General features: G+C 46.1%; 1 protein-coding gene across 1 annotated transcript in view; it reads right to left on the reverse strand.

Annotated features, from left to right (window-relative positions):
• Positions 1-789: 789 nt before the first annotated feature.
• NDUFS5 (NADH:ubiquinone oxidoreductase subunit S5) overlaps positions 790-25,318 on the reverse strand; it is a 102,619-nt gene continuing 78,090 nt past the window's right edge. The window contains exon 3 of the mRNA XM_085648364.1: positions 790-1,035. Coding sequence (XP_085504490.1) covers positions 928-1,035 — 108 coding nt within the window. The 3' untranslated portion in view covers positions 790-927. The remainder of the gene's footprint in view (positions 1,036-25,318) is intronic.

Raw genomic sequence — 25,318 nt, forward strand, 5'->3', positions numbered from 1 at the left:
TAGGTCTCGCGTCCTGCCTCGCGCTGTCCCCTTGCCGCGCACCTTCGCCCACTGTACTATGACGTTCCCCAGTTCTATTATAGAACCTTGGGCGGTTGGAGGAGGACTGCTGTTCTGATGAGACACCCATTGGTGTCAGGGCTTTACTTCTAATAAAGACTGCTTCGCTTACCTGATCCTGGTGTTGTGGTCTTTGCAGTGGTGCTCTCTGTACCTTTTATCTGGAACCATCTACTTGAATAAATACTACCTTAAGTTTATCTGGAATTGGATCCTCGTTTCATTACAACACATACCATAAAAGCAACACCATATTATTAGCCAGACAAGTCATCCAAGTACTCGAACCATGAAGTGATCCGATTCCTTCTTATCACATGAAAAGCAAATGCTTACGAGGTCACTAACAACCGCTTCTTAAAGATTTCCAGCTTAACAGTAGTTCTAGAAGTGCGAAGGGACATTGTGACTCAATAAATTTAGTAATGAAGGCATAGTAACGAGGACTAATAACTTGATGTCATTGAAAACGAAACCTATCTAACCACCCATTAATCTAATTTCTCCAGTTTGGGACAAATCCTGCCATTCTAGTTTTCTCCCTTCTAAAATATCCTCCACTCCCATGCAAGTTTATGGAGTTACTTAAATCTCAATATTTTTATCCTCCAAATGTCCCGCTTAGAAGTTCCTAAATGTTGGCATGCTTACCTCCCTCACTGGCCCTCCAAGACACTGCCCCCACTCCCCCTGTCCGCCCCCACCCCAATAAAGTCTAGTCCACAGCACTTTGCACAGGTACGCTTTATTGGCAGCTGGGGGGTGCTGGAGCCGGACAAGACCAGGAGTTATAACACAACGAGGAGCCCAGAGCTGCGTCACTAGGGCGGCGCGCGCCTGAATGTTCATGTGGCGCCTTCGCCATGGCTAGGGCCCGACGGTCGATCTGTTTTCAGCATTGGTGTAAGAGGAGGTGTACTTCCCTTCCTTCTCCAGCTTCTGCTTCTGTTGTCGAATCTCGGCGAGGCGCTGGAGCTGCGAACGGAAAACACAATAATGAGAAGAAAGAAAGCAGTGTGTGTCCGGGGTGTAGGAAGCAGCTCAGACAGAACTGGGCGCTACAATCTCTGTTAGAGTTTTTCAGAATGTGTGAAGCACACAGTCAGTGTTTAATGGTCTCATTGCACGTTTTAGGCAGGCCTCGGCCTTTCAACTTGCTCCCTAGGTTACCATATTTTTAAACATGAGTTTTCGCACAGTCTAGCAAATCTTTACTTTGTGTTAAGCATACACGCTAATCCGCATTCCTCCGCCATGGAGCAAGCATAGGGCAGTGACAGTGACCCAGAAGTAAGCAGACTCCTTAATTGCGGTGTGAACGCTTTTTCGCTGCTAACTAGTGGAGGAGGTTTCACCTCTATTTTGAGTGTTATTTTATTTTGGCTTAACAGAGCACAATCTATTTTTTTTTAAAACTCTTTTTTATTATGTTTTTTGGGGTACATGTCAAACCAGACGTAAACTGATCATCCAAGACATACAACTCTTTACATTTTCTCTCATTCGAGTATATTTATGCAATAAATGCAGCAGAACAGTTTGTTTAATATATAGCGTTCCTAGGCCCTATCATCCTGAATCCCTACCATGAGTAGCGACTGGTCATGCAGATTGCATTTAGCCATACCCACCATAGCTTTTCCAGGGGCCCCAAACAGTTTCGAACTTGTGGGTGCAGCCGCAACACTAGTGTACATTTTTTTTTCTGTGCACCACTCCAAATCTTTCTCCCACTTCCTGAGCGAGGGCAAATGGGGTAACCCCCACAGCTGAGATATATTTCTTCGTGTCACTACAAGCACCACGTTACTAAACAGCTGTTGGTACCTGCCACAAGTGTTGCCCCCCATATTCCAAGGATATATAGAACATAACCTGACACTGGTATGGCATCACTTTCAAGAGGCTGAGATCAATTTCCAGCGTATTCCGAGGCGAGCACACAACAGAACTTTTACAGAAGCAATGAACGCAAATAAATTACAGAGGATTGCAATTATTCAGTTAAAGGTATTGGGATTAGGAGCGTTAATGAGAGGTGGAGGACGAGCAGTTGAGATCTGAATATACATAGGTATTACTTGACCGGCGCACACGACTAAGGGCACGTACAAAAAGGGTGGATATGGCCATCAAAGAAGGACAGACGTAGCTTATGAACAAGTCCCATTACTTGAAGGATCTTTCCTGTCCAATACCACACTAAATATGTATACTAGGCCGCAACTGTACATAAATAGTGTGAAACGTGTAACAATACTACAGCATCCTTCTACATAGGCAAGAAGGAATGGAGTGATTTTGGGGCTCCGCATCTAGGGGCGGCAGTCTACACAATATCCCCAACATCTTCGCATACTCAAAAATATCCGTGAACGACAAAAAACCCCCAAATAAACAGTGGAAAAAATACCTCCTCATCGTTTTGGAGTGAAGTTTGAAAGCTGCATTCATTTATATAGGACCCTGTGGTGTCTAGAGCTGTGTGGGACTGATGGTGGAAACAACTTGTATGCGCACCAGAGTATCTCCGTAGGACCTCCTGACGAGTGTCAGTGGTCACAGATCGAGGAAGTGAAGGTTGCGGACTTACTTCAGGTGTGAGGGCCTACCACAGAGGTGAAAGCGTGAACAGGTGGGATGTTTGAACCGTGCAGAGCAACCTCTGGAGGAGTTTGCAAATCCACTGCGGTCATCGCTAGAAGAGATAACACGCAGAGACTGCATTGCATCAGAGTGATTTTAGACCACTCTAGGAGACCCTTGGATCCAACAATCTTCATGCCGAATCGGACAGGCTCCAAATCTGTAAGCATATTTAATGCTGAATCTTACCCTTGTTTTTCCCTGAAGAAGGCACACCTGACCTAGCAGACACGCAGATAGGGCTACAATCCGACACACACCACCTGACTTAATAAACATAAAATAACTGTTACTGGAGACAAATGACTGAATGAAAGACAACTTAGGGACTGGAACCAACTATGGAATAAAGAAGTAAAGACATTTCACTTACATATTTTGAGATGGAAGAATAGAAGCGGTTAGGATAAATGTCTGAAGATACACTGAGATAAGTTCAATACAGGAGTGCCCACTTTAGATCATGCTTGTGAGTCAATTCTAAAGCTCTTGAAGATGATCCACTCCGATTGTCCCTCACTCTCAAAATATCTAATTAAATCAGCAATAAACTGGGGGGGGGGGGGGGGGCGTGGCTAGCAGCCGAGTAGAATGGCGGCTCAATATCGAGGCTCCCAAGCTCTCGCCACTAATCTGGCACATATCCTGATTAAATATTGTGTACTGACCCTGCGTACACGGGGTGTACAGGTCCCTGCATCCATCGGACATGAAAAGCTGAGCGGCAAAACTCCGCGGTGTGCAGAAATGCAGGAGTGACGAGCGGCCGCGGCGAACCGGCAGTGAAGATGGTGGTGGCATTGTACAACGTACAGGCAGCTCCGGAGCCCTTGTGACCAACACTGTTTCCCCGCAACTCCTGAGTGGTAATCGAGGCGCAAGCGAGGCGGTGAATGACCAGACAGCGGCATGTGAGCTCAGGGCAGGCAATGCGGTGAGTGGGTAGAGGCGGAGCAGCTGAAGAGACGCAGAGGTGGGTTGAAATCGAGGCCCCAGCGGGAGCGGCCTGCAGGGCCTACTGAAGCAACCTCTGCCCGTGAGGCCAGCGAAAGGTAGCGCAGGCCTCATGAGTGCCCCCACCCCCCGCCTTGATCCTAAAGCGCCTGATGGCAAATCCGCTGCAAGCCTGAAAGCGAGAGACACTGGCTGGGCAATTGATGAGGAGCCCCAGCGGACGCCCCTTTCCTCCGAGACTGCTTCTACAAGCGCGAGTGAGGTGACGCGATGGTGGCCATTGCGGGGCTACTATCCCACAGGATACGATGAGGGGGGGCCGGGTGAAGACCGGGTGCTCCCGAACGAAGTGATGCCCTATCGATAAACTTTCTGCTGGAGATAGAATCATACTAAGGAGGTGAGAGGGGAGACTGGGAGTTTCAGGCCCCCACCTATAACACAAGAGCCCGACTAATCACCAGAGGGGTCAACTTGGACTTAACTGGACATTGGCGTGACCCTAGACCCCGCGAGCCCACCACGCAAAAGAGGGCGGGAGGTCAAAGGTGGAAATAAAAGACAAAACATAAAAATAGAACAAGCATTTGCAATGCAATAGGTCTCGCATTTACGCGAGTTTAAGCTATTGGCATTGTAAATGACGATGCCTTTTATTTATGTTTGAAAAATGAAAACACAAATAAAAGGCATTGTTATTTGCAATGTGAATAGCTCAAACTCGCGTAAATGCGAGACCTATTGCATTGTAAATGCTTGTTGTAGCAGTGACCTGGTTTGTTTTGAAAAAAATAAGACCTTTGGCCTCACGCGGTTTGTTCATTTGCTGATGCTGGGAATAAAGAGATTGCAATCTTTACTGCCGATCTTTACTGCCGTGCGGCCTGCGAAAGTGAAAGCAAACGAGTGCTTTCAGGCCTCCAAATGGTGCGCGCGCCCGGCCGGCGCACATGCACTGTATTTGGAGGCCTGAAAGCACTCGTTTGCACTTCCAGATCCCCCATTTACAAAAGCTCTCGCGAGAGCAGCGCTACAGCGCTGTCTCAGGCGAGACCTAAAAAACGCTAGAGAGTAGTCCCTGGGAAACCAGACAGACTGCCAGTGGGATTGTCCTTTTCACTGGGCAGGAGGCAGAGATTACAGGGGCAGATCTCAGCAAGTAGCCTGCATTCGCTGTACCGCAGCCTAATCATGGCAAGCGGCAAAGGACCCAAAGCGTTGGCCCACAATAAGCTGGCCAAATTTGCTTGGAATAAAGCAGGGGACAAGCAGGACAGAGTACCGATGGAAGCGCCGGACAAAAGGAGCAGCCCCCAATCGCAACAAGATCTCACGCTACACGATATAATGGAAGCCATCACGGGGGCACGTACCTCCCTGGAAGCCCACATTGACTCTGTAAATGTGGAAGTGTCCCTACTCCGCGCAGATTTCCGCAACATGGATACGAAAGTCAAGGACCTGGGGGACAAGATGGCTGCACTATAGACTGATACAGCCCAACTCCTGAAACAAGTAAGCAAATTTCATGACCAACAAGCAAAGATGGCAAAACAACTGGATGAATATGAAGGAAGGGCACATAGGAACAACATACGCATTCTAGGTGTGCTGGAACGCGCAGAGGGGCCTGCGGCGGACCTATATTTGAAAGATCTGATCCTGAAACACTTACAGCCAAAAAGGCTTTTGAGCTACTTTTCCATTGAGAAAGCCCACCAGGTCCCAGGGGGGCACCCCCCCCCCCCATGTCCGCTCATCACCCTCGTTTTCAACTATAGAGACCGAGACACAATATTACATACGGCACAAGCTAATCCTCCGCTCAAACTAGACAATAGTGTGGTCACGTTCTTCCCTGACTTCACAGCCAAGGTCCAGGCCCAATGACGTAGCTTTCTGACAGTGAAAAAGGAGCTCCGAGATCATGAAGTAAAATATGCCATGCTGTTTCCGGCGAAGTTACGGGTAGAATCTGAGGGTAAGATGTGGTTCTTCTCCTCACCGGAAGACGCCTGGGACTGGTTGGAAGGTTGGCGCAGAGTTGGCGACCCGCACAGGGTACAAAATGGTGGACTACTATCGAACAACTCCAATCAGGGGACGGAGCTGGGAGAAGGCCCATCCCTGGTAGAAACGAGAGCGATGATGCGCAGTGGATTGGGACAGACATGTACTGATCGCAGATAAGTGACCTGTAGGGGATGGGGCAGTAGGGGTGAATTCTGAAAGTTTCTCTTGACCAAGCGGCAAATGCAGGCGGGGAGAAAGACTTGAACTGTATGCATATGTATAGCAGTGCACCGCGGAGATGAGCGGGGACCTGGGTGAGGCCGGAGAACATGCCTCAGATATTATTTTGAGTAGCAATGTAGATTTCGCCTAAGGCGAGGAAGGGAGGGCTGCCAGCCAGCACCTACGAGTATTCTGGGGGGGGGGAGGAAAGAGGTACTCTGTCTAGTAGGGGTGTGGGTAGTTCTAAATCCACTGGCAGGGGGGCAGGGAGGAGGGAGGGATGGGAGTTTGGGGAGGTGGATTGGGGGATTTAAGATTGTTTGAGTATACAAGTCACAGGTCAAATAATGACATGCCTAATTTCCACCATCGACGTTACCTTAAAGGGAAGATGGACACAGGCGGTGTTGTTGTATATGCATGCCTCTGTTCTGGCAAGTATACGCATGATGGGCCACATCACGGGAAACGTCATTCTCTGTGCTTACTTGGAGTGTAAATGGAATGGGCGACAAAATTAAATGGGGCATAGTGCAGCAATACTTAAAACGACAGGCCCCTGATTTGGTGTTATTACGAGAGATGCACATGGTGGGAAATAAATGCAAAGCCCTTACACGGTGGGGATATAAACTGCTGATACAAGCTGAATATACGTCTGGATCCCATGGGACGGGTATCCTGGTCAAAAAGAACCTGGAACTCACATCGACGTGCACATTGGCGGACCCACGAGGTAGATTTGCAGTACTGGAGGCGCAATGGGAGGGGAGGGCGCTCAATGTGGTTTCGGTGTACCTCCCACCGGCACTGGGTAAGGAGTCGCTGGTAGACTTGGGGAAGATATTAGCTGACCTTCCCATGTGCACCCTAATACTGGGAGGGGATCTTTAATATGACTATGGACGATCGGAGGGATAGATATCCACAACGGCCACTGTCATGACCCCCATACATATAGGGAGGAGTTTTCCACAGCCAAGGGTCTCACTGATGTGTGGCGTACATTACAGCCAGATGGAATTCAATATACCCACTACTCCAATGCTCACAAGAGTTCATCCCGCAGTGACTATTTCCTAACACACTCGGCATCCATCGGTCACTTCCCCTATCCCCATACCCTACAAAGAAGTATCTCAGATCACTCCCCAGTGAGGGTTGAACTTACAAATTATGGCTGCCAGCCGCGGGCCACAATAACTCTCAGCCCTTGGTTGCTAACAATCCCTGCTATCAAAGAGGAACTACTCACACAGACCGTCAACTACTTCAAAGAAAATGTGGGGTCAGTAAACTCGGCACAGATAGTATGGGAAGCCTTTAAGGCGGTACTGAAGGGTCAATCCCTGGCCCTTAAGGTAGGGTATGCAAAAAAAGACAGCAACAACTAGTCCACCTAGAAGGTGAACTCCAGCAGGTAGAAGACGAAAGTATCAATACCCCCTCGGAAGAGGTCATGCATCGCCAGATTCTTAAACAAAAGGAATATAAGATCCTGGTTAGAGAACAGATGAAGGCCAAACTCCTCCGCACTAAATAGGTTGTATGAACTGGGAGAGAGGGCGGTAAAATTACTAGCATGGTTGGAGAGGAGGGAACAGGGTGAGAGATAGGTGCCCTTAGGTTGACTCTTAGAGATGGGTTGCAGATCACACACCCAAAAGACACAGCGGATGCATTCGCGGACCACCTGGAACAAATTTACACCCCATCCACCACATACACGGCGGAGGACTCCCGCCAACTCCTCGCAGATCGTGACCTGCCGACACTCTCCGATAGTGGCAGACGCTTTAGACGAGTACTTGATAGACGACGAAATCCAACAGGCTATGAGTAAAATCCAATCAGGGAAGGCAATGGGGCCTATTGGGATCCCCATAGAATTCCTGAAAAAGGTTGCCACCTAGGCGGTGCCTCATTTGCGGGCCATGTATGACGAGAGCTACGAGACCGAGATCCTGCTGGAGGATCAGCGACTAGCATCTATCATCGTGATTCGAAAGCCGGGGAAACTCGCCGACGACTTCGGCTCCTACCGGCCAATTTCTTTGATCAACGCGGAAGCGAAAATCCTTGCGAAAATGCTAGCCTTACGCTTGGTCACGGTTATTTCATCACTAGTCCACCCGGACTGATCTGGCATTATGCCAGGGAGAAATACGGTGCTTAATATCGGACGTCTTCACAACATGCTCACGTGCAGAGTTTATAGAGGGAAACGCAGTGGTACAATCTCTTGATGCCTCAATGGCGTTTGATTCTATCAAATGGCAATACTTATTCGAAGTTTTGAGACGTATGGGCTTTGGTCCGAAATTCATGGGCGGGGTGAGGCTGCTATATACGGATATTCAGGGGCAAGTTAGAGTAAATAAATAAACGTCTCAAATAATCTCATTAAAAATGGGCACTAGACAGGGCTTTCCTCTAGCCCCCTAATTTTCTCCTAAATGCTGGAACCGCTGGCCTCCTGGGTCAGGCGTGACATTGTGGTAAGAGGGTTGAAGTGGGTGGAAGGGCATGATGACCGAAGATCGTTATATGCCAATGATATATTGCTGTATCTCGCCTCCCCATATAGGTCTATACATGGGGTATTAAATATATTCATGAACATTTGGAAATACTCAGGTTATGCTATAAACTGGAGCAAGTCAATACTATTTGTCCTCAAGGGCCAGGTTCCCCAGGTCCCCCCGGGATGCAGAGTAGAGGTAATCACAGAGGGTTTTCGATACTTGGGAATTTTCATAACCCCGGACTCCCATCTCTTTTATGATCGTAATCTCGCCGCTCCTCTTGCCCGGTTACATACGGATGTTAAGCACTGGCGATCCCTGCCCCTCTCTTTAGTGGGTCGAGCGGCTCTCTTTAAGATGCTGGCCCTTCCACGATTCCTCTATATCCTTCAGAACTGTCCTCACAGGGTCCCAGACGCATACTTCTCAGGGGTGGAGAGTGAAGTCCGGACGCTACTATGGGATGGTGGATCCCCTTGCATAATTATGAACAAGTTAAACAAGGGGTGGCACGACTGAGGCATTGCCCTCCCAGACATTAGACTATACTATTGGGCATTAAAGCTAATGGTAGTGAATCATTGGATCTATCACTCCCCTGTTGACCCAGCCTACTAGTTGGACAAGTACCAAATGGGGAGCGCGGGATACTTGGGAGCACTGTACTCGAAGGCTCGGAAAGGATAGTATTTCGGCCCCATAGCCCATTCAGTGGCAATATGGCACCAGGCAAACTCCCATCTCGGCTGGTTAAATGTCCTCACAGAGCCACACCATTGTGGTTTACCCAAACACTGGGACTTCTGTGTCACCAACCCGGGTTTGACAAATGGGATATCATCGGGATTTCCACGATAGGAGACTTGGTGAAGAAGGGCACACTCATTAAGTTTGGAGAATTGAGAGAGAAATATGATATGGCCTACTGAGATGTATTTAGCTATCTACTTATCCGACATGCCCTCACCACTGCTTGTCCTGACATGACGGACATACCAGACTCATCCCCCCTGGAAGACAGGCTACTGGACGGACCCTTGCTCACCAAAGCCATATCATTAACGTACAAAAAACTATGTAACAACCTACCCGACACGTTCCACAAACTTCGAGAGAAGTGGCAGGTGGCCCTTGGGCCATTGACGACGATGACTGGCAGGCGGCACTAATGTCCCCTCGGGAAGCCGCCATCACCCTTTGTTTTCGACTCATCCAACTCAAAATCTTGCATAGATCTTATCTGACTGGACTAACCCTAGCAAGTATAGGCTCAAGGACGAGTGCGCACTGCTTTCGGGGATGCCAACAAGATGAAACTTTTTATCATATGATTTGGGACTGTCCGGGGGTGAGACCGCTATGGGAGGAGGCCACGGGTCACATTCAGGATGCCCTGGGAAAGGAGCTCACTCTAACGCCAAGATTGGGGCTACTTAACATGTAGGATTAGACTGACCTAACAGAGGTAGAACAACAACTGACCACATTGGGATACACCTTAGTCAAACGTGAGATTGCAAGGGGTGGCGGACAGACCTTCACACCGACTGTGGGTAAGAGAGTATGCATGATAGCAGAAAAGGAGATTTTTAAAGCAAGAGGGTGCCCCAAGAAACGGGACAAGAAATGGGGCAAGTGGAATGCCTACCGAGGTGACTTATGTGTTTTCCCATCAGTGGAAATGGAACTACAGCGCACTGGAGAGCGACACATGGCCATACCATGATTGTAACTGATGTATCTTCCCTAATGGCTTTAGTATACTATGTAATTTGCCAAACTGTTGACTGGAAAATGTATGTGACCTCTATTAATGCGAAAATTAATAAAAAACATTTATTTAAAAAAAATCAGCAATAAACTCATTTAAAAATCAGCTATTCTTTGAATCTACTCAAATATGCCACTAAAAACTTCAAACACAATATTTAGAGAGAATCTACAGAAACACTAATCTCTGACCATTATCACTGCACCTAAAAAACGACCCCTAAAACTGGCCTACTACCTTTTACTCTCAACACTGACATAAAGGTAAACACTTCACAAATGGGCATAAACATTTATCTCGATGACCAACATACCATATGATCGAGGTCAATGGTCTCCTCCTCCTCTCACTTAAATGGCAACAACCGTATCTTAATTTTTAACAATGCCAAGCTCAGGGTCTCAATGGAATGATGTGAATCTGGCCTTAGTCAATTGCCTATTTCAATCTCTTAACCCATTCTCTGCTGCCCCTCTGTCTTTTCCTGCACCTAATTACTCCAATTACGAAAATATCACTACTGGTGCACAACCCTTCTCATTGGTCAGGACTTTGCCCTTCTGGAACCAGTTTCCCACCAATCCTGAACCAACTTCTTCCAACCATGAAAATTTCTCCATTTACCGCCCTACTTCTACAGGGTTTACCTCCTAACCGTCAATCCTACATTAACCTGAAAACTGGTGTGTAATCCACCTTTATACAGGTTTTTGAATATCCCATCCATAGCAGTCTACTTCCCTCTCATACCTCGTCTCACTGCTCTCACTCTCCTTGCTCCCACTCAAACATCCTCCCCCTTCCTCTCATTATTCAGCCCAGTCTAACACCCATCCTAGTCTTGTAGCTTCTAATTCTCTTTTCTTTTTCTCACATTCAGTAACTGCTTTCTACAGCTCCCCTTCACCTCCGCCGTTTCCTGTCTCTCTCTTCCTACACCCTAAATTCCTACCACCTACTTCCTTTGCCAGACCTCCCTCTGAGCCCCAGTCTAAACCTCCCTTCCCTTTGACACCTTCTGGTTCTCTACAAATAATACTTGAAAGTAAACCCTACTTACCTTCTGAACCTCCAGGTTCTCTGCAGCTAATATTTGAAACTAGTACTCTAAGCCCCACCCCCAGTCTAGAAGGCTGGTCCAGGCCTCCTCCCCCTGTCTCCCTGCACAATTCTCTTATCCGCTCTAACTCAACCAGATAAGAAAATGACACTTATCAGGGGGAGTGGCTCAATGGTCATGTTTAATGTTCACTGCTTGGAGATCTCATACTACTGTAAACTGTGACTAAATGTATCCCAATTTTTATGAAAATCTGGTGAAACAAACCCTCAATGTTTTAGAGCTCCTTCTTTCTCCACATACTACATTCTAATATGTGACAGTGAAGGCGGGCATGGTGGTGAGTAGCTGTCTCCATAGGACTTTGACAGGCTGTAGAAAATGTCCTACTGTTCACAACCATCTCTTCCAATGCCTAGCAATTACAACTTCTGCTCACAAGGCCTCTATGCTCCGACTAAATGAAATCTTTTATCCGCCTAGCGTAAATAGTTCATCGAAGAATGTATGGAATTTATCAGAACCCAATGGATAATTTCTGGGGCCAGCATCTTCACTGGGGTAATGCCAATGAGAAACCTGCTATTGTTTTTTAATAGTTTTGCAGTGACAACCACCTCTTCCTACACTGCCATATTCCACATTCTGTAAAGAAACCATCCTTGATCTGATAATCTCAAAGGATACACTACTCTTCACCTATGACCACACCTCAGTGGATTGGGCTGACCACTTTCAGATCCCTTTCATGTTGACCTTTGTCCACCAGAAAACCTCAAGTCATAGAAAAAAAGAAAATATATGGTTTTGTTACATTAAAAACATTTACATTAGTGGTCTTGCTAACAAGTTCAGTGTAGCCTTCCCATTCCTGGTTCTAAGCAAGATATTAATACCACAATTGCTTAATGCAATACGTACATGGAAGACCCTATAGATGAATATGGCCTGTTGAGAAGCAAGAAGACCAGAAAAATAGAGACAAGCCCCTTAGTCTCCTCACTCTAGATTTAGGCTGCCACCAGAAGCTATAAAGCTCATATTCCCAGAGCCAAGTCCTAGCATGTTAAATCGCTTCTAGCCGCTTTTAATAATCAGCAAAAACTTCTATTCAAAGTGATTAAACAGACAAATTTCTTGTACGCTAACAGCACTGTACACACTCCTGGAACCAAATATGAAGACTTTATGAACCTATTTTCTGAGAAAATAAAATCTATTGAATGGTCGCTTCCCCCATCGTCCAATAAGCCAAATGACTAAGCTGAACCGTAAAGCATAAAGGACCTATTCTTGCTCTGACATCTCGGAGACAGTTACCTGAAACTATGATTAAGATTAAAAAATTTAACCACTACACTGACACAGTGCCTGGAACGACTAGCAAGGAACTTGCCAAACATCTGTTACCTTACTGGACCCCTGCGCGCGAAAGGGTGCTTTGAAAAGCCTGGAGCCTTGAGGACAAATAATCAGCAATGCCAACACATAATGCATTGCCATAGTCAGAATTAAAGCTTCATTATATTTCTTCTCCGAGCTACTGGGATTCATCAGAATATTTTCTGGAGAATGCGTAATAGATGGAAAAAGGTCCCTCGAACCCTGGTTATTTGTTCTTGTAGGGAACAGTGTGTTATCAACAAGAAAACCTAAATTTGTTATCACTGGTGTGGGTGCTGGGCACAACCTAGCTGCCCACCGCAGCTCATTCAAAAGTTTTTCAGCACCTCCAAACAATAACATTTAAGAATTGTCTGCATTTAGTTTCAAGCAGTGAGCATGCAGCCATTCTGCTACTTCTGACAGGCACTCAACCAAATAGTTCCTTATTTCATCGCACTTCTCAGCAATAGAGATAAGTTGAGTGTTGTCGCCATACATGAGGATTTCAAATCCTCTTTTTTTTGCGATATTAGCTAGTGGTGCCAAGGTGGCGCAGAGGCAGGTCTTACAGATGAGCATATTATTTCAGTAATGCTCTTTCTAGTGAATTCTCTGTCTAACCGCAAACACAACAACTTCCCCCACGGTGCCAAACAGGATCAGGAAAAATCTGCAACAGTGTCTACATGCCCTTAGGTGGCGCAAATGGGGCTCTGTCTCAATCACAGATCTGTTGTGGAGCTATATAAAGGCACTACCCCTACGCGCTGGTGTCAGTTTTTCCAAGCCCTTATATGTGGAAACATGACAGATAAGACAGGTATGATAACTGTCAGTCAGCAGCTCTAACCTCGTTAATCCCAAAAGTCTACTCCACAAAGTCGGGAGGCAGGTGGGCAGCAAAGAATCTACAGGTAGAGAATTCACCAAAAAGAGCATTACCAAACATATTCTTCTGATGGATACTTCTACCAGCAGATTCCTCACCTTCTGAATCAGGGGTTGGGTCTGAGGAGTCGGCTTGCACCAGGAAGTCTTGCAGAACCAAAAGGGTAAAATGCCTGTAGTTGGGAGCCTTTGCCTTTGTGGAATGCACCCCAAGGCCCTCAAGAGGCTCCTTTTTGGCCAAGCCATAATTCAGATTGATGCAGAGGATAATTCATCAGGACAAGGTTTACTTCTGGATCACATTTTGGTTCTTCACACCAATTAAACCAATGAACAGCTGATTATCAATGCAATATTTCTTTGTTCCACCATTAAAGAAACTAAGGGCATTCAGTGGGTTCAAAAGGTAGAACCTCTCCTCCTTGGATGTGGTGAAGAGAAGAAAGGGGGAAACTTAAATGACAGCCTCATATGGAAGTGTGACACTACTCTAGAAAGAAAGGATGCATGTAATCAAATAACCAGTTCATCATGAAATCCATAGAGCACTAGCAAGTGCAACAGCCTCAGCACCCCAAGACAGAGCACGTGAGCCCACGTGTACCTGCTTGCTCCAGTATGACATAGAGGTGGGGTTGTCGGTGAGCGCCTGAAATAATTTGCCCCTGGTAAATGGCAGAAACATTTGGCGGCCCACCGAATGGCACGCAGCTCTGTAACCTGGTATTTGTAAAGCGTGAACTTATCACCCCTAAGGGTCTCAAGGGGCTGGGGGCCGTTGGGGAGATTAAGCGAGCAATTGCCCAGAGTCACAGGGTGCTGGGCTGAGCTGCTGCTGGCGCCGGGAATCGAATCGAGAGTCCCGTGCTCCGGAGTCAGCTGCCCTGGCCGCTGTGCCACACCTCTCCCCGCTCTGTAGGTTTATGTGGCAAATTTGCTTGGATGGGTACCAAAGATCCTGGATCTCCTTCTCACCCAGGTGGCCACCCTAGTCGAGGGACGATGTATCCATTGCTACTATAGCCACTAGTGGTAGAATGCAGACTGGCTTTCCACAAATTAGACTGGTATCCATCATACACCACCAGGTCCCAAAATACTTTGGTGGAGATGCAGTTCTTGTTCCACAGACATCAATAATACTGGGATAATTGCAGATGCAAGTCGACTGAAAAGCCCACATACAACACTGAGCAAAATGCACTTAACAGTATACATGAGGCTAACGGGCCCAACAGCCTCAAACCTTTCAAGCCTGGATGAGCAACCTTCATGTGAAACAGCAGAAACAAAGCCTGAATGTCCCAGACTCTAAGCAGGAGCATAAAGGTCTTTAAAGTGACATTGTCCAAGATCACTCAAAGGAACGGCAATATTGGAGTAGGTTGGAGGTGAGATCTGGACATGATGGAGAACCCACCTTTAACAAAAGTGCCATTGTCCAAGACTAGATGAGGCAAGCTCGACTATTACAGCCTGATTTCAAGGTACTGTAGCAAGTGCACTCAAGACCTGCGAACAAGAGCCATGACAACCGTAATGACTTTCATAAAAACTCGAGGGGCTGTTGAAAGATCAAAAGGCAGGACAGTGAATTGAAAGCAACTGAATGCCACCACAAAAAGAAGATATTTCCTTTGGACATTGAGGATCAGGCCAAGAAAGTATACTTACTGTAGGTCCAGGGACACTATGAAATCCTCGTGATGCAAGATCAACAGAACTTGTGTGAGTCATCATTTTGAACTTCTTCTTTGGGAGAAGCAAGTAAAAAAGGGTTTATAGAGTGGGCCGTCGGCAGTCACCCTTCATGGGGACCAGTAGATAACAGATGTAACACTTGAGCATCTGCTCTGCTTAAGGCATTATTTCGACTGTGACCGTGGCGAGCATCATCAGCAACCTCCTCGTCACTATCCTCATCATGTGGAGCAACGAGAGGCACCCGAATTGCATCAGAATCCGACCCAAATGCTGGCATCTCATCTCCTCAGTGGAGCTACTGGTTTGACCACTTCAAGAAAGAGCTGCAATTAAGGGATGGTAAAGCACGAAGGATTCAAACCCAGTGTTGGCACCAGGAGCCTGTGACAGTGCTGTTGGAATAGCATCCAGTGAGGACTTCGGCAGAGGTGTAGAGGGACAGCCTTGCATGGAGGGCGGAGTGGCAGACTCCAAGTACGCCAGAAGAAACTAGAGGAGGGCCCCCCACCAGAATTGCGACTGGGCATCCGGATAGCTCTGTAAAGCTGAAAATCATGCCAGACGGCACCAAAGCCACATAAAATATTTGCAAAGTGGACACTTTAAATAGTTTTTCTGGATCCAGTCCAGGGCCTGAAATGATCTCACAGGTGTGGAATCAGCGCGCAGAAGTATCCATGAGATGTTACAAAACTGGCATCAGATGATGCAGGTGGAGAAAATATCTACTGAAGAGATTGGCAAGGTAATGGGCAGGTTGCATTGGGATAACCAAGGCAGAATGAAAGAAAGAGGTCTTGGGAGCAATTCATGAGGGAAGGTAAATTGTCTCCTTTGTTTTTGGGAGCAAGTACCTAGGTGATGATCTGGATGTACTTTACATAGAGTGGCTAATTAAAGCTGAAATCAAAGCTGAAAGCAGATGGTGTAGAGCCGAACGGGGGCAGGGCAATGAGGCATTCCTACTCGAAGAGGTGGCGAGAAGTGTGCAAACTCAAAGTTACTCTTCTGTGTCAATATTGTAGAGAGGTCCAGAAGGATCACAAAAGAGGTAAGGTGGTTGTGGTATGCAGAAGTCAGATATGTAGGCGATAGCCGTGTGCCGTCTTAAATTGTGGTCCTTTCAGGTAGGATTCTCAAATCAAGAAGGAAGAAGCACTTCCATGCCAATACAAAAATGAAGCAAAACTTTAAAATGAAAATATGATGGAACTGTAGGACCACCTTTTGTTTGTGGAAGAACAAATAATGCACTTGTAATTGGAAAGTAATAACACTTCCTGAAGGGAAAACAGATTAGCTTATGAGCATATGCTAAAAAAAAAAAGTAATATTTTCTAACAAAATCTAATCCGTCCATGTGGACACTGAGCAGATGTTTAAACCAAGAGGCAACAGACCCATTTATGTCTAAGTCTCCAGGACCACAGTTTTAAATTTGAGACGTGAAGGGTAGTTTTTTTGACAGTGGCAAGGGGTATTATTTCTCCTACAGAGACAAAGGTGCAGATGTACAACAGTCTTTTGCAGTCGCAAACGGTAATTCGGCCAGTTTCTGCCCGCAAAAAACGTCAGCCCCATGTACAAACCATATTTAGCGAGTTGCTAACCTATTAGCGACTCACAAAATATGGTTTGCGACTCGACGGGGCATGCCAAGGGCGTCCCTTCCTAATAGCGAGTGCAAATGGCATGTACCATTATTTTGCGACCGCATTTTCGGTCGCATAACACTCGCAGTGTACCACCCTTTTCAAAAGGGTGGTAAACCATTCGCAAACGGTAAGGGGTCTCCAGGGGCCCTCTTCTTCTTTGTGAATGGGTGCGAAAATATATTTTAAGAGCAGGCAGTGGTCCCATGGACCACTGCCTGCCCTCATAAAAATTTAACTGCATTAAAAAAACTGCTTTATTGAAAAAGCAAGAGACACACAATTGATGGACGGAATGCAGAACAAATCAAAACATTCACCCACAGTCGAGAGATCTGGGTTCAATCCATCATTCTTATGCTCCTGGCTGAAGAGGGGTGAAACCCCGAAACCGGTCCTAGGATGCTTGTTTCCAGTCCAGGGAGGACCTGGCTTGGCAGTTCGGGCTGGACTGCTCCCATGAGGCACAGGGTCAAGATTGATTTGCATATGGCTAGGTTCAAACTGGAATGGCATGGTGAGCAAAAACATGATGGATTTAGGCCCAGATCTCTGTACTGGGGTGAATGTATGACATTGTTCTGCATTCTGACCATCAACTGTTTTTTCATTTGTCCCCCCAAGTGGGACGGGTATACCCAGACGTGGGTCGCGTGCTCTCCATGCCACTGGAATCAAGCTATCCTGGCTGAAGAGGGGTGAAACCCCGAAACCGGTCCTAGGATGCTTGTTTCCAGTCCAGGGAGGACCTGGCTCGGCAGTTCGGGCTGGACTGTTTCCATGAGGCACAGATTCAAGACTGATTTGCATATGGCTAGGTTCAAACTGGAATGGCATGGTGAGCAAAAAAGAGGGCTATACTGTCCTTTTAATGGACAGTATAGCCCTCTATGGCAGGCTATAAGGCTACATTAGAACACTGTTGAGCGCTCCACTGAAGACAATGGAGTAGCTTATAATGGCTGGTATAAGCCTGGAGCTTCAACATTCCAAAGTTTGTCTTAGTGTTTCTCACTTTTAAATTTAGAATCTTCTACCCTTGGTGGCTATACCAGTTGTTAAAGGCACTTGCCCTCGTTATAAGACCTCGCCTGCGGCTCGGGCCAATAACTCAGGTTCAGGGCCTTTAACACCCAGTAAAGCCTTTGGCAGAGGCATATAAAGCAATATTACAACCTACCAAACATCCAGCTCCTGCGTAACTATTCCAATTAACTATTGTTCAGCAGCATCTAAAAACTTTCTATTCACAATAACAAACTGATAAAGAGCAATAGCATTAGATGTTTTTAAGACAATCTCTGGTTTAATCTTCACAACATGCATCTATTTCATTAAGGGCGCTTGCCGATCTTGGTATCAAATGGGTGTCACATCCATCAGAACATGCACTACCTCCGTATTATATGCTCACTGAAATGGTAAGATGGAGTGGTCACCAAATTTAGGAATAACCTGTACATCAGATGTGCTACTATTATAAAAGAGTGTTTTCTGTCATTTGTTGCACTGAGGCCATTTTACGACCAATCACCACCGCAAGAGAGCAGCAACAGTGAACACATCTAAACTATTTCCTTTAATTCGCCAATTGTGAACTCTTTTTTGTTTAAATCACTCTAATGTCAAAAGCTACAATATTTGTTTTCTACTCCTTAATCTGGAGACCATTCCCTGGCATTCCAGAGCACACTGTAGTATGGAAAGTGTGTGATCCATTAAAATACTGTTGTCAGCATTGTCTAGAGCAAGGATGGGTTTGTGTCCCATGCCTGGTGAAGAGGCTATTCGCCTGAAAAAGTTTAGGTAACTTCGTTACAGAGATCATAAACAAATTTAGGGCACGAAAACGTCCTTGCTTTATTCCAATGAAACACACAACTCTTTTCGCTGCAACCACCATTCCTATGAATGTACACTCTTATCCAAGGTGAACTATACAGCAATTGGTCCACAATCAACAGTGAAAACACTTATGTGCCAAAACAAGACCATAGCTTTACTCTGTTCACTGATCAGAAGCTGTGGACAAGTCGACAAAAGTGAGAATGGATTAGTCTCATTATTCCTTAAAACCTTTCTTCTTACTACGAGAAGACAGTGACATTGTGTACACTTAAAGTACTTTTTCTTGAACACAGTGAGATCCTTTACTGAAAATGAGCCCATTATTTAACATACTTTAGGCAAGGGGCTCAGCACTGATACCGATACCCTCTTCACCTGATCCATTGCTTGAACACACCGGTTAAGTTAGGCACCAGCACCTCTCAAATGTCAAGGCGAATACTCTGGGCACCAATCGTGCACTATTCTTGTGGAATGCCTTATCACCTTTTTCACTGGTTACCCCAGGAAATACATTTCAGTTTTAGGGTTTACCCCCAATTCCAAAACAGTGTCCGTACTTGCGAATGGGCTTTAGCCATGAGACAGCCAACCTACTGCAGAAATCAAAATAGCATGGCAGTAAAGGGCTGCTTAGTCCCCATCACTGGGGTCCAGTTTCTTCATATGTCTGGAATGCACACAAAGCATGCCTGCTGTGTGTATGTAGAGTTTGTGGATCATGGGCCACTGGTAAGTTTTGGGGTCTATCAGACCCCATGTGTGTGTTGCACAAGATAGTGGTTTCATTTTTATTGAGCTGGTAATGTCCACCTGGGACATGCATGTACACCTGGCCCCCCTCTTCCTCCCTGAAACTTGTACCTGGTGGTGGGGTGCCGTCCAGTCCCGTACACAAGGCTTCCCCTTTCCCACTGAAACATACCCCCCCCCCCTCCATTTCCTAATTGGAGACCATTTCCCATGGCAATTGGAACGGTATAAGCCTCCAGAGTGATGCACATACACATCACAGCAGACCAGTACGAAGTGGTCTGATCGACTGGGCAGAAAAGCCAACAATATCTGTCCAGCAACAACAAAATGATGCTGCTCAACGACTGAATTAACCCAAACACCTCTGAATGTAGCAGACAATCCAGGTGGAGCTGGTAAGCCCCTTCAGAAGCCAGAACGATACAAGTAATAAACCCATCAATGTTACAGCTGTGATACTGTAGATGCCTACACAGCATTGTAGGAAAAAAGCCAACGGGAATTGGTTTCTGGTGTAACCTGGGAACAGAGCATGTACCTACCTACATGTCAAAGAGCTGGACTGCACCTGCCTCGGTACCCAGAGAGGCTTGCACAAGGCCCACATGATTGGAGACGCGGGAGGAAAGGTTGACAAACAGACTGCCCAGAAGTAATACGTTTACCCCAGCCCAGCTGCTCAGAAGAGAAGCAAGAAGGGCTTGGTCGAAGACCTGCTCAAAAGCCTTTACACATCAACAAGAGTGATCCTGCATCGCTTCAGACACATCCTGTGCCAAAAGGTCAGGATTCTTGTACACTTCTGTCCAGAATCCCATCATTTTGACCGCCTGCGTGAACCTGAGCACTCTTTCACACCGCCTTGTAGATATACAGGCGATGAAGCTGGATGAGGCGGCAAACTATTAGGACTCCTGACACTGCAACATGATTACAACTTGAACTGATGGTGGGTGTCCTGAGTGAAAGGCGGGGGAGTGGTACATGGTGCATCATAGCCTGCTGCCAGCAGGACAGGGAGCAGTCTCTTTTGGACGCTCATGGTGTAACTTGAGCTGCTAAGGATTTCGAGTGTCAGGGCCGCGGCCTGGGTGATGAACATGCCAGAGATTACATCTAATGCACTGACTGGTAGAATGGCAGTGGTGGCCATCCTGCTGGCAGACTAATGGGGTCCATATTGTGAAGTGATTAGGAGAGCTTACAGGCTCTTTCTCAGGTCTGTGAAAAACAGTGGGGCTGGCTGTGGAAAGTTGGAAGTGATGCTTCATTCACCAGACCTCAGGCAGAAAGTCATATGGGTGGCAGTCTAGAAGAAAACTGTTTGTGGAGGGAAGCCCATTACTACTCTCTCTAGATCTGAGCCCTGGTACTTTGACAAGGGAAAGAGAACGGATGCCTATATACGAAAAGAATCGTTGGCAAGGGGGACGGGCACATCGGTAGGCCATCCTGTGAGGCTTGGATTAGAGCAGAGGGGCAAGATGTTTTTATTTTCACAGATGTACTCTGCGTATTCCTACTGCAAAGCCCGGAGAGAGATTCTAGTTGACGGTTGTATGGTATGGCAGGTCTCTATAGGCCCAAGGTGGTGCAGGGTGCTGTGTACTGCCGAGCCCACATGGGTCCAGGGGGTAGACTCTCACACTGGGAAGGGGGCACGGGGGGATAAGGCAGCGAGGGAACGCAGTTTACAATAGTTAATACAGTTGTGTTGTACATTCTTTTGTTTCTCTGGTGTCTGCCTTCTCTTCCCTGACCGCAGGGACTCACTGAATAATGTCAAGTGATTGATTTGTGCAAGGAACATATCCAATACATACGTGATTTCTGTTGGATAGTGACTTCAATAAGGTGCTAGCTTAGTGATCGATTTAGATTTGTTTTTTGTTCTCACCCGCCTGCGGTTTTTAAGTGGGACATATCTCTACATTTCAAGAAACACATATAAACATAACTATTGGCCTATTTCTCTGCTGCTTCTTCTCTACAAAATGTTGTCAAGCCAGCTATTCATTTCCACTTACATCACCTCCTCAGAGCAAAAATGCATTACATTTCCATCTGGTTTCCATCCAGGGAATTCGACGAAATGCTCTACTTGCTCTACCTAATTTGGTTTTTCCACAGCAATTACCGAAAACTTTCTTCTACCGTGGTACTTTTAGATCTTGATGCTGTATTGATCATCCTCTCACATCATCTTCACATTCTTTGAGTATCTATAGATTTGCTCACTCATGATTGTAAACATATCTATCAGATCTTGTTTTCGGTCTCTGGAAAGTTTCCTCTTCATCACGTATATCTTTAAGCATACTGTTGCAGTGTTTAGTCCTTTACATTTACTCTTTACCCTATTCCATGCCTCCCATATTTCCTCTCTCGCCGTTTATGCATTTTTCTATACCAATCATTCTTCTTTAGCTATATGAGCATTTCTGTGTCAGGAAACAACAGGGGATGAGGAAATGGAGACCGCTTGTCAGAAGATCATGGAGGTATTCTCATTTATGACTGTGGCAGACCAGCCTTTGGAGGCTGGATTACCGTAACTGCACTACAGATTGAGTTCTGGGACATCCAGGTTGAGGCAGCAAGTAGCACTATTTATAAAACACAAGTTAGGCAAATGGATGCTGTGTGGAAACTCTCTTTGTTGCACTGGCTTTTCGCTTGCCATGCAGTTTGTTCACCAGCATGTCCATCACATTTGTTATTTTCCTCCTGTTCGGCTCTCTCGCTATTACGGACCTTTGCCTGCTTTCCTAACTTGGCTCTTGGATGTCGATTTGGCTTAGCTATATTGCTGTGTTTCACTTTGCACTGTTCCTTTTCCCTTGCAGTAAATCCTTGGCTTGCACACAAGCAGTACTACTGGCTTCCTACATTTCGGCTTAGGTACACCGCGGCCCACCATCTTGAAGTCTGTAATTACTTGCGGTGTTTCTTCATCACAGCAAATTTCTTAGGTTAAATATGATTGCTAAAGTCTTACATGCTCTTTCCCTTATCAGAGAATATAGGTAAATAACTTTGCTGTAACTTGTGCTAGTTGTTTTTATTCTCTTGCTGCATCCAATTCCCCTTTTCCTTTGGTATTATCTGCCTGAAGTTCCTCTTTGATTTGGACAGTTCTACATTCTCGGGGGGGGGGGGGGGGGGGGGGGGTGGGGTGGGGGGGGGTCATCCTGACATTCTGCTTTTCTTTTCTGCTGTAATAACTTGAGTGACATCTACATTTCTATGACTAAATCATTCAAAAACACAACTTAATTTCCTTTCTGCTTCTGATTCATTTTGTGTTTCTCCTTCAATTATTCCATCGGACTCGCACTGTTGGTATTATTGTTTGTTCTCGTTTAACATTCCAAAAATAAATCTCCAAAAGATCTGTTCTAACTTTCACATCTGCTACACGTTTTATACAATCTTGGGTACTGTTATTTTGAATTACTGGTACCCACTTGATGTAGGGCTTTCATATTATGCTATGCTTCCATTACAATTTATCAATCACATATATTATTTGGACTTATGAAATCCTAGCACATTACACCTTATTTAGCTGTGATACATTGATTGCCTATTTTGTATCATCTTCAATTTCATAATCTGTGCGTTGTTTTCAAACGTGTTAAAGAACTTGCTCTGTCATACCTCATTGACTTACTCCATCTCTGGTACCCATCCAGGGACAAATAGTCAGTTGAACAAGGTCTCCTTCTTAGTCCTCATCCTCCTTGCGCCGCTTTTCAAGTCTGGTCTACTGTTTTTCTTGATCCATAGTTGTGGAATAAATGTATGATGTCCATTATCTCCATTGGCAAATGTTCAAAAAGCAATAAAAGATTTAGTACGTTTAGCTTTTCCTCGTATATCGTTTATTCTTTTGCTTTTTCTGCTGTTTTTGGTCCTTCCTCCCCTGAAAAAAAACAATTTGAATCCTTCTCGTCTGTCGAATTATCGACCTAGCTCCCATCTACCAGTGTTTTTCCAAAGTTTTGGAAAAACATGTCATCGCCCAGCTCACTGCATTTGTGGATGCCCGCCAGTGCCTCCATCCTACACAGTCCGGCTTAAGGGCTTGGCACAGCACTGGGTTCGCCCTCCTTGGCGCGATTGAACATCTAAGACAATATCTGGATGAGGTAGGTACTGCCATGCTCATTCTATTGGATTTCAGCACAGCAATCAACACTGTGTCCCATTTTACTCACAAGCTATTGGCCTTTGCGTGCGCCTTTCTAAGAAAGACAGCACGCAATTGGCCAAAGGTGGGTGCATGTTCCGCCTTGTCTCTCCCCTGGCCTAGGAAGCTCGGGAGAGAGCAGCGGCCCCGCACCGTGCCTGCTGCATTCCTTAAATTCTTTGCAGTGCACGCGCACCACTCGCAGGATTTTTTTTTAATTCCTTTTAACGCGGGCGCACCACTCCTGGGCTTGTTTTTTTGGGTGTGTGGATTAGTTTCTTTTCCTGGTGTCTGCAAAGCAATGTATTTTTCTTGAGGAATAATTCTTTACCCGCTCGCCTCGTGCCTAGTTCGCCCCGTATCTCGGCCATTCCCCTCCACCACGTGCATCGTCGTTCCCACCCCCCCCCCCAGTCATTGTCCCCCTCCCACCCGCACCCCCTCCACGGCTCCTGTCAGACTTGTGCCCCTTCTCTAGCTTTCCCCCTCCCTCCCCCCCTCCAGGTGTCTGCCACTCTGTGGTGAAACATCCCCGAGCTTTCTTTGCGCGTGCAGCTCTTTTGACATGATTCCTTCTAATCTCTTACTTATGTGCTTTTTTGGTACACACTGCATGGAGTCACACAGAAAACTATCCTGTCCGATAGTTTTTAAGAGCGAGTGATAAAAACGACAAGCTATGTAGCTGCAATAACTGTTGAATCTTTACACCTAGCGAAGACTAAAATAAAAGCAGACGCCTGCCTGGCCCTTCAGAGTTGTATTTCTCAATTCATAGACTTTTTATTGTATTTTTTTCTTTTTGTTGTACGAGGCCCATCACACCCCTGATTCCTGACTTGAAACTCTGCTTGCAAGGTACCATTTGAGCTTTCAATTGCTGCTTGTATTTTGTGTTTGTTTTTCAATAGCACAGCAAGTGGCTTTGATTGTCCTTGAGAGGCAGGCAGGCTGCTCTTAGAGTTCTTTCTGAAACAGAAGCATGGCCTGCAGTGTTTGTTTTGGAGAAGGTGGACCTTTGATTGGTGACCAGTGTCTGGTGTAACTGCCGGTGATTGATTGTTTGGGCGCATTAGTGGTGCCTCCGTTTATTTTCTTACTGCTTAGGAAGCCAAACGAAGAGTGTGCTGAAAGTGGACTGTCTGCTGGGATTTGACTTTCAAACGCGTTGTGTGTGGAAGGAAAACAAGCATTGGCATAGCCAATAGGTCTCGCCTTTGGGACCTCATATGTGTTTAACCATGCAACAGTTGATGTTGTTGCACCAAGGATATTGTGCTGCATAACTAAATACTTATAAGGTCCCAAAGGCGAGACCTATTGGCTATGCCAATGCTTGTTCAATATGACGATGATACTCAGATAATCTTTTCTCTATCTTCGACACAGAGCCATTATCCATCTTTGTTGCACTTGGGCATGATGAAAATTTCGTTATGGATAAAAACAACTCACTCAAACCTAATGGTGACAGGGCAGAGGTCATGGTTCTGGGTAAGAACACCTCCCTTTGGGGCCTGAGACACTGGCAGAAGTCCTTAGGGACTCCACCTACTACGTCTATTAAGGTGAAATATCGGGGACTATGGGAACTGCCACCTGTTTTGCAGTCCTTAAATGGTCGAAAAAGAAACTTTGGCT

Source organism: Triturus cristatus, chromosome 3_2 (genome assembly GCF_964204655.1).
Source record: "Triturus cristatus chromosome 3_2, aTriCri1.1, whole genome shotgun sequence".
NCBI lineage: Eukaryota > Metazoa > Chordata > Amphibia > Caudata > Salamandridae > Triturus > Triturus cristatus.